The 15,289-nt window shown below is 40.8% G+C and overlaps 3 protein-coding genes across 13 annotated transcripts in view; 1 reads left to right on the forward strand and 2 right to left on the reverse strand.

Moving 5' to 3' along the window:
- tmem63ba (transmembrane protein 63Ba) overlaps positions 1–1,863 on the reverse strand; it is a 23,993-nt gene extending 22,130 nt beyond the window's left edge. For 3 of the 4 annotated variants that reach the window (XM_032540477.1, XM_032540479.1, XM_032540478.1), the window contains exon 1: positions 1,552–1,863. The gene's annotated coding sequence lies outside the window, so the exon portion shown is untranslated. The remainder of the gene's footprint in view (positions 1–1,551) is intronic. The other variant, XM_032540480.1, reaches the window with a different exon arrangement.
- An 85-nt stretch (positions 1,864–1,948) lies between these two features.
- On the forward strand, positions 1,949–5,191 carry mrpl14 (mitochondrial ribosomal protein L14). 5 transcript variants are annotated; one of them, XM_032540493.1, is made up of 3 exons: positions 1,949–2,054; positions 2,454–2,556; positions 4,507–5,191. In XM_032540493.1, exons 2-3 carry the CDS (start codon positions 2,477–2,479, stop codon positions 4,871–4,873), a joined length of 447 nt encoding a protein of 148 aa, XP_032396384.1. In that variant the 5' UTR covers positions 1,949–2,054; positions 2,454–2,476; the 3' UTR covers positions 4,874–5,191. The 5 variants fall into 5 exon arrangements, with proteins under 5 accessions (XP_032396384.1, XP_032396382.1, XP_032396383.1 ...); XM_032540491.1 differs by having other exon boundaries at positions 1,979–2,157; positions 2,452–2,556; XM_032540492.1 differs by having other exon boundaries at positions 1,979–2,137.
- capn1a (calpain 1, (mu/I) large subunit a) lies at positions 5,190–15,087 on the reverse strand. Of its 4 annotated transcripts, none has more exons than XM_032540484.1 (22): positions 14,864–15,086; positions 12,541–12,787; positions 11,923–11,992; positions 11,719–11,837; positions 11,494–11,627; positions 11,206–11,374; positions 10,970–11,053; positions 10,790–10,875; positions 10,572–10,646; positions 10,160–10,320; positions 8,752–8,921; positions 8,616–8,627; positions 7,774–7,985; positions 7,645–7,684; positions 7,468–7,533; positions 7,230–7,287; positions 6,974–7,038; positions 6,765–6,833; positions 6,595–6,673; positions 6,395–6,508; positions 6,220–6,278; positions 5,190–6,138 (listed from the first exon to the last, which is right to left on the reverse strand). In XM_032540484.1, the coding sequence occupies exons 2-22, from the start codon at positions 12,784–12,786 to the stop codon at positions 6,112–6,114; spliced, it is 2,115 nt and encodes a 704-aa protein (XP_032396375.1). In that variant the 5' UTR covers position 12,787; positions 14,864–15,086; the 3' UTR covers positions 5,190–6,111. The 4 variants fall into 4 exon arrangements, with proteins under 4 accessions (XP_032396375.1, XP_032396373.1, XP_032396372.1 ...); XM_032540482.1 differs by adding an exon at positions 13,687–13,691 and having other exon boundaries at positions 7,468–7,684; positions 14,864–15,082; XM_032540481.1 differs by having other exon boundaries at positions 7,468–7,684; positions 14,864–15,087.
- Between the last annotated feature and the right edge of the window lie 202 nt (positions 15,088–15,289).

Consider the following 15,289-nt stretch of genomic DNA (forward strand, 5'->3'; position numbering starts at 1 on the left):
CTAACTAGCACCGACTAGCACTGGTCACTGCTGCTGTGTGAAAAACAACAGACAATGTTGCATTTACTGGTAAACTGGTAAACCTTGTGACCGATGTATAACCGACTGCCATCTGTTGTGGAATCTTCCTCACCTTGCTCTATCCTCTGTGACAGTCTACATCTAGAAACTAAGCTGCGCGGTGCAGGGCACAGCTCCGACAGGCACATGATCAGACAGGTTTATGGAGCGGTAGATTGGCTTTGCAAAAAAAAAACCTGGAGGGTTCTATGAAAGGAATGACATTTAAAATATCGCTGGATCACGCAAATTTAATCATGGGACGCCAAAATAGTGATCGTGATTTAAATTATATTAAATGTGCAGCCCTAGTCATGGTAATCCCTTCACAGGTTTTACAAGGAAGCATTAACTGCACATTAACTGTCACAGCCAAGCTGTGAGTAGTCATCAGTCCATGATGAAGCCCATGTCAGTCAGTGTAACACCATTTAACCAGTGGCTGTCAAGAAATTCGCTCATTGTTCAACTTCTAGCACCAGATAGCTAAAATTTGTCAAGAATTACTAATCGTATGCTGGTTATCTAAAAGATGTGATAGAGAACATACCGTGGACCTCTTCATGTACATCACTTTCAAATACTAATTAGGCATGTTAACGTCCATGTAACTTTACATATTAAAATGCACACTTAGATTCTTAAATGTGTTTAAATTAACTCTTTTTGCACTTTGGTGGTGGTGATGATCGGCCATAAAAAGCACTGCAAATAGACGGAAAACTGTGTCAGACCATGTGTGTCTGGATATTGAACCTGTCTGAGCATTGCCACAGAGACGCTAGATTAGAATGTAATCCGTAAACTATTACCAATTAAAAATGAATTTATTAATAGTTGAACTATGAAGCCTTTTGTAAAATAAAAATAAATAAAAAGATATGATCATTTAATAAATAAATCTGAAAGGTTATCGCATACTTGGCAGAGTGCCACGGACCCATGGAGGTCCCCGGACCACACTTTGTGAACCAATGTAGGTTTCCTTTACAGTACGTCTATGCGCAAGCAATCTCACAACAGCAGAGTATTAGAACAATATTAATTAGGACATCTTACTAGGATCTATTTTACCATGAGAGATAGAATATTAACAGTGACTAAACAAAAACAACAACCATCTAGCTCAGAGCCTGATGGCGAGGACCAGCAGGCGAACTTAATCTACGGCTCGAGTGTTGCAACCTATAAAATAATAATGAGTGTCTCAGTTACCTATTTTAACTATTTTTAAAAACCTATCATGAACACTCACGAACTAACCTACGTTTTTGTTTAATAGCCCTAACTTCGATCAATTAGCCCATATTACCACTGATATTTACGTTAACGTTACTGTTGCTGGAGCTCGTTAACGCGTACTCGTTTATTGTTCTGACAGCAATTATTAAGTTTCGCAGCGAAGTAGCAAACGATTAGCTGCCGCAACTGTAGAAAACAACCAAAACACGTTTCGTAATACAGAGTTAATAGATAAGAAAAACAACTTACCTTGCTATGATACGCAGCAGGGGCAGAAAGTAACACAATTGGCTAATTGTGAGCTAACAGTCGCTAACTTAGCCCCTCGATGTAACGTTAGCAAATAACAGGTGGAGGCTATTTAACGGCAGTCTGCTAAATTCCGCATATATTTTGATTTCGTTCAAACTCCCTGGCCACAACACTAAAGCAGACAAGATGGAGTTAGCCAGTAAAACAGTCTAGCTGTTAGTAATTATAGACAAGTCTCAGTGCTGCGGGTGCCTGTCAGCCAGTTGAACAACTATCGCTAACCCAACCAGTCCAACGCTACAGGGGGAGGCAAGTCAGGATTTCGTGACGTATCTAGCTAAATAGAAGTACATCCCATAGAGAGACGGTGAGCGATGCGTTTTCATTGCTGATGATCTATAGTCTCGTATTTCTATGTCCTCCCCAGCGCGTTTCGATGACGTACAAATAGTAACAAACAAGCTAACTGGGGCCTGTAGCCGCTTTTGCGGTTTCTTCAGGTATTCTAGCGTTAGTTTTTACTAGCACAAAAGGTTGACATTTAACACCATTTATCAATCCAAGGCTCATCTTATTATTTGCAGTGAGGGGTATTTATTAATTACATTCTAATGTTGTGTTTATCAGCTAGCGCTACTAAATGCGGTCGGTCGCGTGTTGTTGACGCTACGCTTTTGACATTGGCATGAAGCGTGATAGAAGGGCAACGTTAACATAAGTTATTTTAACCTTAAACCTTGACGCTTTTTAAATACAATAATTCATGTATGTGTATATTCGGCGCAAAGACTCCAAACGATTCTTCTCCGTTATTAGGTATTATTCGACCACCATGCGATAGTTAGCTTAATGTTAGCCATTTGATGATTAGCTGCTAACCACATATAACTTCTTTCCAGCTGACAAAGTATTCGCTGTAATTATGGCTTTCCCCCTGCTTTCAAAATCTCTAACTGGGCTCCTTGTAGAGTCATCGTCTATAATTCATCAGAGGACCTTTAGGTAAGAGATTTTTCTTGTCACATTTTTAAAGTTCGTATTGTAACAGCGAGGATTGTATTTAAGTTGTTAAATCAACTAAAACCACGGCCGCTTATAGAGCTACACGCTTCATTTATTATAGGCCCCCCCTTCAAAATTTGACATTTTCCATCCACATGGTTATTAATGTACCCTTATTTATGAAGGAACTGTGGCTAGTTCCCTTGACTTCTTTCAGTCCTGTGGTTTCAGGGCAGAGCTGCAAGGCTTAGGTGTGGTCAGATATTAAAGCTGTGGACTGAAATTAGTGTGTTTCTGCACCCATGGCATATACAGGTGCTGGTCATATAATAAGAATATCATGAAAAAGATTGGTCAGTAATTCCATTCAAAAAGTTAAACTTGCATATTATATTATATTCATTCATCACACAGTGTGATATATTTCAAATTTTTATTTCTTTTAATTGTGATAACTGACAACTACTGAAAATCCCAAATTCAGTGTCTCCATAAATTAGAATATTACTTAAGACCAATACACAAAAGGAGTTTTTGTAATGCTGGCCATTTGAAAAAAGAATGAGCATGTACAACACTCAATACTTAGTTGGGGGCTCCTTTTGCCCTAATTACTGTAGCAATGCGGCGTGGCATGGAGTCAATCAGTCTGTGGCACTGCTCAGGTGTTATGAGAGCCCGGGTTGCTCTGATAGTGGCCTTCAGCTCTTCTGCAGTGTTGGGTCTGTTAGAAAATGAAATCTGCATCTCCATAAAGTCTGTCAGCAGCAGGAAGCATGAAGTGCTCTAAAACTTCCTGGTAGACGGCTTCGTTGACCCTGGACCTCAGAAAACACAGTGGACCAACACCAGCAGATGACACGGCACCCCAAACCATCACTGACTGTAGAAACTTTACACTGGGCTTCAAGCAACGTGGATTATGTGCCTCTCCTCTTTTCCTCCAGACTCTGGGACCTTGATTTCTAAAAGGAAATGCAAAATTTACTTTCTTCAGAGAACATAACTTTGGACCACGCCACAGTCCAGTCCTTTTTGTCTTTAGCCCAGGCAAGACGCTTCTGACGCTGTGTCTTATTCAAGAGTTGCTTGACACAAGGAATGCGACAGCTGAAGCCCATGTCTTGCATACGTCTGTGTGGTGGTTCTTGAAGCACTGACGCCAGCTGCAGTCCACTCTTTGTGAATCTCCCCCACATTTTTGAGTCAGGTTTTGTTTCACAATCCTCTCCAGGGTGCGGTTGTCCCTATTGCTTGTAAACTTTTTCTACCCTTCGCCTCCATTAACGTGCTTGGACACAGAGCTCTGTGAACAGCCAGCCTCTTTAGCAATGACCTTTTGTGTCTTGCCTTCCTTGTGCAAGGTGTCAATGGTCTTTTTTTTTTTTTTGGGACAGCTGTCAAGTCAACAGTCTTCCCCATGATTATGGAGACTACAGAACTAGACTGAGAGACCATTTAAAGGCCTTTGCAGGTGTTTTGAGTTAATTAGCTGATTAGAGTGTGGCACCAGGTGTCTTCAATATTGAACCTTGTCATAATATTATAATTTTCTGAAATACTGAATTTGGGGTTTTCATTAGTTGTCAGTTATAATAATCACAATTAAAAGAAATGAACATTTTAAATCTACCAGTCTGTGTGTGTGATGAATGAATGTCAAATGTCACTAATTGAATGGAATTACTGACATAAATCAAGTTTTTCATGAGATTCTAATTATATGACCAGCACCTGTAATACCTTATAACACATGCTGTTTGCTGCTTATAGAGCAGCTTAAGCATTTGTCTCCATATATTACATGATCTCCAAAAACAGTCTCTAATGTTCAGCTTGTGGATCAACTTTTGGCTTTAAACTTTGCCTCATAGAAAAGTTAATTTCTGGCATGACTGCTGACTTGGGGACGGCTGTAATCATTAACCAGTTTACTTTTTGTCTCGTCAGTGTATCTGCTGTTGCAGCGGCCATTCAAAAGATGACAAGAGTGCGTGTAGTGGACAACAGCTCTCTTGGAAATACACCATACCACCGACCCCCGAGGGTGATCCATGTCTACACCAAGAATGGTGTGGGAAAAGTTGGTGACAAAGTGTTGCTTGCCATCAAAGGACAGAAGAAGAAAGCGCTCATCGTTGGACACAAGATGCCTGGAGAACGCATGAGTCCGCGCTTTGATTCGAACAATGTTGTTCTGATTGAGGACAATGGAAACCCTACAGGAACAAGGATTAAGGTCCCTATCCCCACACATCTGCGTAAAGTAGAGGGCGATTACGCCAAAGTCCTAGCAATTGCTAGTGCATTTGTTTAATAGCCGCAATCTGTACTGTGATTTTTGAAATATGCTGTATATTGTACATCTGCTTGAACATATTAAGCTTGTATATGTTCTTGCTTTCAGTAAACTTTAAAAAGGAACATACACAATTATCGTCTCTGGAATTCTGTAAATGTGATAGACTCAAACCTTTGTCAACATGTTTGGCATCCTAAAGAGGCCTCTCTGTGCTTAAAATAAATAACTTTTAGCTTTAAGGCATAGAATAGGAGCTTCTTGGGTAGTTTAAGCAACCAAATGTGGGTCAAACTCATGTTATTATGAACACAATGAATAAACAGAAAGCATGAACCGTAAAGGAAATATTTATAGAAGGCACAACATACACATTTACTACACAACACATGACTGGCATATTTTAATAGCGGTTTATAACATGGTGTCATGTATAAGGCATTTAGTATTGTGATCCCTGTAAATGTTGAGTGGTCTAAAATACAGTATTTCTCACTAATGTGAGGCAACTTCAGCTTCTTCAAACCAAAATCTGTGCAAAATAAAAAATCAAGTAGAACTAAACAATGGTCAGCTGCTTAACCTCAACTAAATATAAATATTTGCGTAATAAAACAGGCTAAACTTCAGTTTCAAATGCCAAAAAACACATTGACATTAGAGCAGGTCTGTGCTGCCATCTACAGGTTTAAGAATGAAACTACCAAATTAACACTGAGGTGATCATCAAAATGGAAACAAGTGCAGAATGATTAAGGCAAACTATAAGACCGCTTAAAGCGTTACACTACCAGACGTCTTCAGATGTCTTCCTCTATGTTTTGTGTTCTTTAGCAAACTAGCCTTTAGGGAGATTTTGAAATAATGAGACCAGTAAACTTTTTCTTAGTACATCAGTTGACAAGCATATAGACAGCAAAACTAAAATGTTGCAATCAACATACAATGCACATTGCTGCGAATGATTTTTTTTTTTTTTTGTCATGCACAAACTCATGCTGTTTTTACAGAGATGACAGATCTAAGTGGCACAGTGAATGCTGTAGGTTTGCATAGTCGCTAAAATTCGGTCGCGAGACTCTTGGCTTGGTTGGACTCTTGGTTTCCCGTTAGACGGCTATTTTACTACTTTACGTACATTGAGGTGGGGTGTGTTAAAGGATCAACAGGTCGCTAAGGTGTAGGGGCCTTTAGTTCTCCAGGTTCATGGCAATCTGCAGGCAAGCACTTAGCTCTCCAAGCTCCTCCCGTACGCTTCAACCACACATTGTCAGGTAGAGCCACTAGCAAAATGAGAAATAAGATTAGATGAACAGAAAAGATTGATGAAACGTCTTGAGATTTTCTTGTTAAACAGAACTCACCTCGTTGATATTCATCTCAGCCTCTCCTGATCCCTCCTTGTCGAACTGCTGGAAAGACCCTGGTAAAGTTTTCATAATTTGTCAATGGTGTTGTAATTCTCCCTGAATTTATACGTCATAGTCTCCAAACATACAGTATACCATGAGAACAACATCTAGTAACAATAATACTCACTAAACATGGCTTCAAGCTTGACCAAGCAGCAGATGAAGTTGTCAAAGTCAATCATCTCGTTCTCTGCATACCGGGCTACCAGAATCTGGTTCAGTCTGTTATTCAGTTTAAAACCTACACAGGAAGATAGGGTTACACTTCTCATCTGTGAGTGTGTGTACAGTAAACAATTGTAGAAATGATCATCAAGACCATTATACCTGCCGCCTCCACAGCAAGACGCATCTCATACGAGCTCATGGCCCCTGACTTGTCAAGGTCAAAATCCCTAAAAATGACCTGGGAGACGGAGGCACAAATGTAAATAGAAATACAGAGAATCTAAATGTACTGCCCCTTTGCATTGTTATCGTTTATAAATCATTCTCACCAGCCACTTTCGGATCTTGTTCCAGAGGATCTGAAACTCCACCAGCCCTAAACGGGCACTACCATCTTTCTGGTAAACACAGCGTCAAGGGTTGGAACTACACACAAACATTGGCCTGCTAAAAGCATGATTTTTTTAGTTTGTCTCTGATAAGAAACAATGTAATTATGTTCCAAGATCCATTCTTTCCTGATAACTCATGAGGATACATCCATCAGGTTGACCATGGTCCTGCAGGATTCCACACTGAAGCCATCAGTCTTCAGATCTTTGTCTGAAAAAGCAAAAAATAAATAAAAATAACACCTCTGGTCAACGAAGGCACAGTTGCACAGAGGCTTGTAAGGGAGCCAATCCAGGAAATGGATGGTGTACACTGGAATGTAATACAGCAGTGAGAGATATATTACCAATATGTAAACGTTCTAGTAGCTATGAATTGTTAAAAATAAACATAAAACTCACGGCGGGAGAGGACTCGGTTTAGAATGGTCCGAAGCTCCTGAATAGAAATCTCCATGTCCTGAAAAAAAGAAAATGCAAGGCTTTAATTGAAGAAGAACAACTTGTTTTATCCATAACAAGGGTGATACCATTTTGGATGTTTAAAGCTTTAAAAGATATTATCTAAAATACTTCTAAAAATACAAATTCAACCAATGATGCTAAACAGTGAGACAGATCTGTTTTTTTCAGAATTTACCTCTCCTGCTAGCTGGCCGAACATGGACCTAAAAGAGTCATCGATGTCGTCTTCAGTTATTTCATCCTGGAGGAAACCACAGATATAGAGGCATTGGTTTATCATCAGGGTCCTACTTATTTTACCTTCATACAGTGTAGTATGTAACGTTTTCTTTTTTGTCTCGCTGATACGTACATCATCTCCTAAATCGGCAGAGATTTCATCATCCAGTTCTCTGCAATGGACAAAAACATATTAGCATGAGGTTTGAATTCATACACATTATAAATACATAAATGGAAATCACATGCAAAAGACACATACTCGGTTTCTGATTGCTTCTCAGTGAAGACTCTCAGGACAAAGTCCGCCTCCTTGCTGGGTTCAAAGGTGGAGGGGACGACGAGGTACTCTCCGGGGGGCAGACGTAGCCGTGTGCTCACCTCTCGCAGGTTGATGAAGGTCTCAGAGCGAGCGCACGATGAATGTTTCAAAAAGAAATCTTTCTTCAAATGGACATTCTGGCAGCCTCTGAACTAAGGGCAGTCGGAAACAATACATGGGTTGAGATGCATTTGCACGTTTTTAGGTCAATTTAAGTGAAATCATGTACTGTATACCTTACACTACTGCCAACCATTTTACAAAGCGTAACAGTTCATTTGTTTAATTTCTAACTGTATTTATTGAAAACTAACTTTTCAATAGATGGCAATTACAAAGTAAAAAAAAAAAAGCTTCACAGTCTAAGTGTGTTTTTTTCTGGTTGTTGTTGCTGTGGTTTTTAAAATATATTTAAAGAATAAATTAAAAAAACATTATCACCAAAAGAATGCTTGAAATAGGTCATCCATTATAATGAACATCAAGTCTGCTTTTATTGTCAGACTTACAATTGGATTTTGATGATGCAGTTAAATATTGTGGATTGAATATCTCAATCAAGTTGCAAGTGTGTGATTTTCATTTCATGAATGTAATGAACAATGCGCAGAGACCAATGGCTACTTGGGAAAATGTTTTTTTTAAAACTAACATGATCAGCAGTACTGTAAAATATACATAATTCATAATAAATGAACTAAAACCTGACAAATCACAAATATAGTTATTATCAAAAATGCTTTGGTTGAGTAAACAGTGGTAGTAATTGATAGTAGGCCTACCTCTTCTGGAATCTGCATAAAGGAAGATAAGGGGGGAAACAACAATGAGCTGAGGAAAACTTAAAAAAAACAAATATGCAATGTAACTATGAGAAGGGCAAAAGGGACAGTACTGATTTTACATCTCTGTTTTCACCTCATAAAGAGCAAAGCCAATGGTGTGCATGTCCTGACCATGGCGCCGATACCTGCGGCGGTCCTTCTGCATGAGAGCTACTAAAAAACTGCACGCCACCTCATCGTCCTCCGGGTCATCATCCTCCTCCAGCAACGTGATCTTGTACTGGGGGTTGATCCAAAACGTGTCTACACAGATAGCGCATTTGCATTAGCCAGTTTCACAGTCTATGTCTTATCTATGTCCACGTATCAGGGTTTCTACAGGTTTCAGCAGGTCAAATTAAAGACTTTTTTAAGAACCTTTTTAAGACCATTATGGGACTGGTGTCTAGATTGGCTGCGATACAAGTTGGATGTAAGTCTTATTTGTAGTCGTCACACAGCGAATTATATTTAGACTAGAGACAGAAAGAACTGCAACACCACAGAATAAAAAAAAAAATACATTCTAAAGTGCTGCTAGAACAACCAATGAGCATTAGAGGTAGCGTTACATTGAATTAGGAAAATTAAGACCAGTTTAAAAATATTTAAGACCTAGAACACAATACTTGAGCGAATTTAAAGTGCTCATATTGTGCTTTTTGGATTTTTCCCTTTCCTTTATTGTGTTGTATATCTTTTTTGTGCATGTTATAGATCTACAAAGTGAAAAAGCTCAAAGTCCACCCCAAAGGGAATTACCATCTCCAACAGAAAAACACTAATCACAAACGGCTCCAAACTAGTCTGACTATCACCAGACCAAGCCAAGCAACAGCGGCATCAACGGGTTGCTGCGTTTCGGTGGCCGCCGCTATGTTGAATGTAAACAAGAAGCTGCTTGGACGCTTCTCTATTGTCATCGTGTTAAACCCGCCAATAGATGAGCCAGTTTGTGATTGGTTCCCGCAACATTGTGAGCTGAAGCAGGAGAATTAAACGTGCAGGTTTCCAGGCCGAGCTGCAGGGCGAAATTAAATTGCCGGTCGAGTGGGCGGGGTTTACCCGGTCTAGCTCCAAACAGCTCTATTGTAGTCCAGCCTTTACTTCTGTGACAAACTTTGTAATGCTTGCCTAGCTGCTAACGGGGCACGCCCTCATACTCTGCTTCTGATTGGGTAGTAGTCCTTACATAGCTACTGTGCATGTGCGACTCCCAACATAGATGGAACAGAAGTGTGATGCCTCACTCGGTTGCTAAAACGGAGAGCTCAACACACGGTGAAGAGAGGAGCTGCAGCAATGTGCCGTTCTTTTGAAAATAAAACTATGAAAACCTTTTCTGGTACAACTTCTAAATACAATTATGAACCTGAAAATTAGCATAACATGAGCACTATGAGCACAATTTTGATTTTGAAAACGTAAGAATTCTTAAGACCCTGGTTTACAGACAGTGACGAATGACAAGCTTCCTGTGGGACCATACGGTTGGGACTCACTGGGATGGTTCCTGCAGCCTCCAGCGGTGCTGCCTCTCCTCCACGCGCCGTAGAACTTCATGGTGTTCCAATGGCCAAGGCTGTCTTCACTTAGAGCATCGGGAGTCAAGTTACAGATCTCTAGCCGAGAAAACTGCCTCTTGAATTCACTGAACGACATCCTGGGAGATTAAAATTAAGTTTTTGGTCAAAAACCTAAATGCAACTTTTATAAAAGAATAGTTTGGGGAAATTAGTTCATTGGCTTTCTTGCCAACAGTTAGATGAGAAGATCAACACCAGTCTGCTATCAATCTTATCATGTAACTCTCTGCAAGAAAGTAAATAAGCATAGGCCTATTCGAAAAAGACAAATTAGTCCTTTAAAATACTTACAGTACATAAAATTGCCATTCAATTCTACTACTCTTACCAAAACTCCCCGTCTTCCATCTGAAGATGCAGGTCTTCTCGTTCAGAAGGGTCAACCTCATCCCATTCGGGGGAACTATACCCAACAAGACAAGGAGACGGGAATAAACATTCATTACGAGACATTAAAACTCACGAAGGAAGCCATTAACCAAACAAAACTAGGGATGGAAAAAGGTTAAGTACACAGGGACATTTATTATGCTCTAGAACGCTCACCTATCACTCCAGGCACCAGTCCACTCCACCTGACCCCACGGGTTACGTATTCGGATTAAGCGTTCCATGTTGCCGCGGAAATCAACCTACATACCACACGGAGTGATGGGAAACTTAGAACCCTTAATATTATTCATAATGGTAACCACTTAAAAACAACAGAGTTATATATGGACAGACCTCCTTCAATCCAGTGACTGAGTAGGCGTGGCCCTTCACAAGCTTCTTGAATGTAACAGCCTCCATGTCGAAGGCACTGGTGATCTGTATCAATATGAAAACACAATTACTGCATCTGAGTAGGAATTGTCCGGCACAGAAATAAATAGAAGCGCTTTTAATTTTATTGGCTTTCCCAAGATGGCGCAACATTGATCTGCGTGTCTTGGTGGCATGCCAGCGTGCTCAGCACTTACATCGATAGAGCAACCCAGCAGAGAGCCTCTCTCCAGGGCTTTGGCAATTATCCTGTGGAGATCTTTGGGAGCCTTGCGGAGCTCGTACATCTCAGACACACCACCTGTGAAGTCCTCAAAGCCTTCAGTGGTGCTCCCTCCGGACAGAGCCTCATAAGAGCCATTCAACCTGACACCACGTTAGAAAAAAAACACACTTGCCATCAACAGCAGCACTTCGGAATGGGATTTACAATTTCTTGCAAAATACACTCTGAATAATTAAACAACAACTCTTTCAAAACCTACTTGGCATATGCTTTCTCCAGGAGAGCACTCCAAAATTCATTACCCTCAGCAGAATGGACAAACATGATCTCCCCACCTTTGACAGGCAGTCTGTCATCTATCACGACATCTACCCAATCGCCAAACTGCCAGAACTGCAACACAGAGCAATAATCAAAAACACCATTAATCTGAATTGCTTGCCTTACACTTGATAGGAAGTGCAAAAAGAGGAACTTAGGATACCTGAAAGTGGAAGATTCCAGCATAGTCATCTTGGAAGGACTGCCCATGTGGGACAACCCGATGAAGAAGCCTCTCGTTCAGGGTGAGAGAGGCGATGGCTGCCAAGAGCCAGCAGTCACCTGCAAGCGAGAAGCAACATCTAAATCAAATAATGTCTATTTTTACAGGACAGATTCAACATTAACAATAACAACAAGGGCTCACCCAGCGCTCCCTGACAGATGTCCGTTCTGGTGGCACCCCCAACAATGAATTGAGGGTCATCCGTCAGTTCCTGCGGAGAAATTAATTGTCTGAGCGGAGATTTAAATCAATCAAAGTCTCTGAATTCACAATTTACAATCTGCTTTAAAAAGACGACACGTCTTTCAAATCATTGCTAATCTTTGCATCTACGCGTCAACTTCCTGTGTTTTCCTGGAGCACTGTAAACAAATGTCAGAGCGAGGGAGTGGTCAGAGAATGCCATGCGATGCCAACAGCTGCAGTGGTCAGAGACGTTCCTGTCTCTACTTGTCCTATTCTGTCTGAGTTTGCAGACATGAAACAACACAGTGTCATATAATATGTTTGTTTATATGGACTCTTGCCAGTCATCACTTGCAAGAGTCAAATCCACATGCTGGTTGAGAAATAATACATGAGAAGCAATCCAAAGATAGATGAGTGTGGCATGTCCACTTAATGTCCAGCTTTAGGTCTTTAGTGTGTGTCTTGAATACATCTTTTTATCTGTATCTGGATGTTTAATAAGTATGTCATCTTGTGTTCTACTTCACATATTAAATATATCAGTTTTATGCTTTAGTAAAACCCACTCACCGTAGGCCTCTTCCACTCCACATCCCTAGTTTTGGAGGAATAGGGGGCGAGCTCCTTGAAGCCCAGGGATGGAGGCTCAGCGGGGAAACAGGGGTCTTCAAACAAGCAGCCGGACTCCAAACATTCCTGCTTCAGGGCCTCGTAGTCCTGGTTGGAGAAGTGCAAAGCATGCTCCTTGGAGCCCATGCCTTCTGCCCGCAGCCTGTTAGCTTGTATGGTTGCAGATATCCCTCCAGTTGGATACATACTGGTGTGAGATAAAAATATGGCGCTGTCTGGGTTGGCACACGCACAGTATGGTCTATAAATAGCAGTAAGCTAATCGGCAGTACACTCCACTCCAAGGGTTACAGCACAGTAATCAGGTGTGGGTAGAAAATAATAATCTTCATACTAGTGATAAAAATTGTTTCTTTTGCTGATTGGGCTCAATCTGCCTTAAACTAATTAGCCTGATCCCAAGTTTGGCCCCATATAGAATCTACAATATACTACACAAGAGACATGAAGCTGAATACTTTCAAAATGACACAAACAAAATTACAACAAAAAGTAAAGGCCATTGAGGAAACTGAGGTCAGGTCCTTTATTCATTTATTGAATTTGTAGGGAGGGGATTTTCCATTCTACAATTTGATTCATTATTTCAGACTCAATATGTGATGTGATTACGATGTAATGAACAAAGAAAGGCTTCAGCATTGTTTCCGTAGAATTTTGTTCCTGACAGTGTGGAGAAGACTTTCATAACCATGTTGGGAAATAAAAAATATAATTAAGCAGTTTACTGAGTAAATGAGATGTAAAAATTCCAAGTAACTAAACAGATTTAGGGACCTTATTTTAGGTCACCCTTACTGAGAGTGGAAGGGCTGGGTTAGTGGGACTTGCGACCTCAGTATTTCTAATGTCCTGGCTACGGCCCTGCAAAAGGCAAATCCTGCAAAAAGTAATAGCCATGTAAAATCAAAGCTAATATGTTACTATGGAAACTTGAGTTAAGAAGCCAACAGAAAGTTAAGCCCCACAGAGAAATAACAGAAAATATTAACAGAGGAATTAAAGAGGAACAGAGGAATGTGAGACAAGATACCCCCTTAAACACAGCAAACCCAGGAATAACAAAGTAATGTAGAAATGCGATACCTTGACTGTAGGCAGACCAAGAGGGAGAATGAGACAAAAAAGAGAGAGAAAGGTAATTCACTAAAGTTTAAGCAGTGGTAAAAAGAATCATTTGGATTGAACTGAGTGGCAGAAGCTTGTGCAGCCCTAATGGACATTGGTGTTTACCACTCAGCGGGGATCTTTTTCTTCTCTCTGAATGCACTTGCTTTTCTATGCCAGTTCCACGACTTGCATTCAAGTCTCCAGGGAGAACTAATAGCTTCGTGAGGGAATCAGTAGTTAAAAAGAACCAAACACATCCAGAAGCAGGATGTTAGATCTGTTATACTCTTCTGCTCCACTGGAAGGGAATACTAATGAGCTCCGTTCAGTAAACAGTCCATTGAAAATAATGAGGGCCAACTTGGCGCTACAGTCGCGAGAGACTAGGATATCTATGAGGAGGGGAAATTAATGAGTTGAGTTTTTTAGAGTGAATTAGAAGGAAAAAAAGGATGCTTTGTTGTAAAAACACAGGCTATGTTTTTTTGATAAAATACTGCAGGAACATTGTTTGTTTGGCCAGCCACCCCAACCCTGAGGCCCCTCATGCCCTTAGAGTCTGCAGGAATGTCCCTCTGCCCTGTAACAACTAGAGAGAGACTAATGCTGGCTACTGACTAAAAAGACATCTCTATGTTTCCCCCAACGGGCAGAGAAAAGCTGATCCATGCATTCCTGTAATGATGATGTCATCCATTGGACTTTAACCTCAGCAATGCCCAACACCAACCAACAGCATATCTATCAAAACACTGGGGTCCCATCTACTGAAAACAAGACAGAGTAGTGCTTCACATATGTTGGCTGTTTTCTGATTCCACAGGCCTGTTACTATCAAGTCATGCATGTAATGCAGGCTCAGATTGTTTACAGCACCTGTTCAGAACAAGTAGGCCTGTCTTTTGTATGCGCTCCGGCCTGCAGCAGCCTGCTTCTGACATTTCTTACAATATCTTCTACAACACTCGTTTCACACTGGATGTCGTTACTTAATTAAATCGATGTGCCTGAATAGGACAGCTGTAACTGTGTTGTGGACCGTTATTAATGCTACAACCTGCAGTATATATTCAATCACACAAACCGCACGGTGGCCTAAAGCCGTGAGGCAACGTTAACCTTGATATGAAGCAAACAAGACGATTACACTCACCACCGCTTTTTAGGCAATTTACGGCTCCTTTGGAATGGGTCTTGGAGTGATAATCGGATGAATCTGTGAAAGGGGGGCTGTGGTAGCTGCTGCACATACTGCAGGAAACACCCGCCCCCAAGGAGGAGGGGCCGCTGCTCACACTCACACCCACACCCACACCCGGGCCAAGTGTAGCACACACTACTGCCGCTAGAAGTGCTACTGAAGATATAATACCGTTAATATTAAACAAAGAGTCTGTCTCATAGACTGTATATTATTGACGGTCTATGGTCGGTCTATGCATAATACCAAGGAGGTAAGCCTCTTCTCTCTAAGCGTAGCTCCTATGGCGCCATAGCCTTTTTGCCTTTAATTTGTATTTTTAAGTGTCTCGCCCCTTTTTGTTGTTTTGTTCTTTGTTGTTTCTTGAATTCAGGTAAT

The sequence above is a fragment of the Etheostoma spectabile genome, chromosome 17 (assembly GCF_008692095.1).
Source record: "Etheostoma spectabile isolate EspeVRDwgs_2016 chromosome 17, UIUC_Espe_1.0, whole genome shotgun sequence".
Classification (NCBI taxonomy): domain Eukaryota; kingdom Metazoa; phylum Chordata; class Actinopteri; order Perciformes; family Percidae; genus Etheostoma; species Etheostoma spectabile.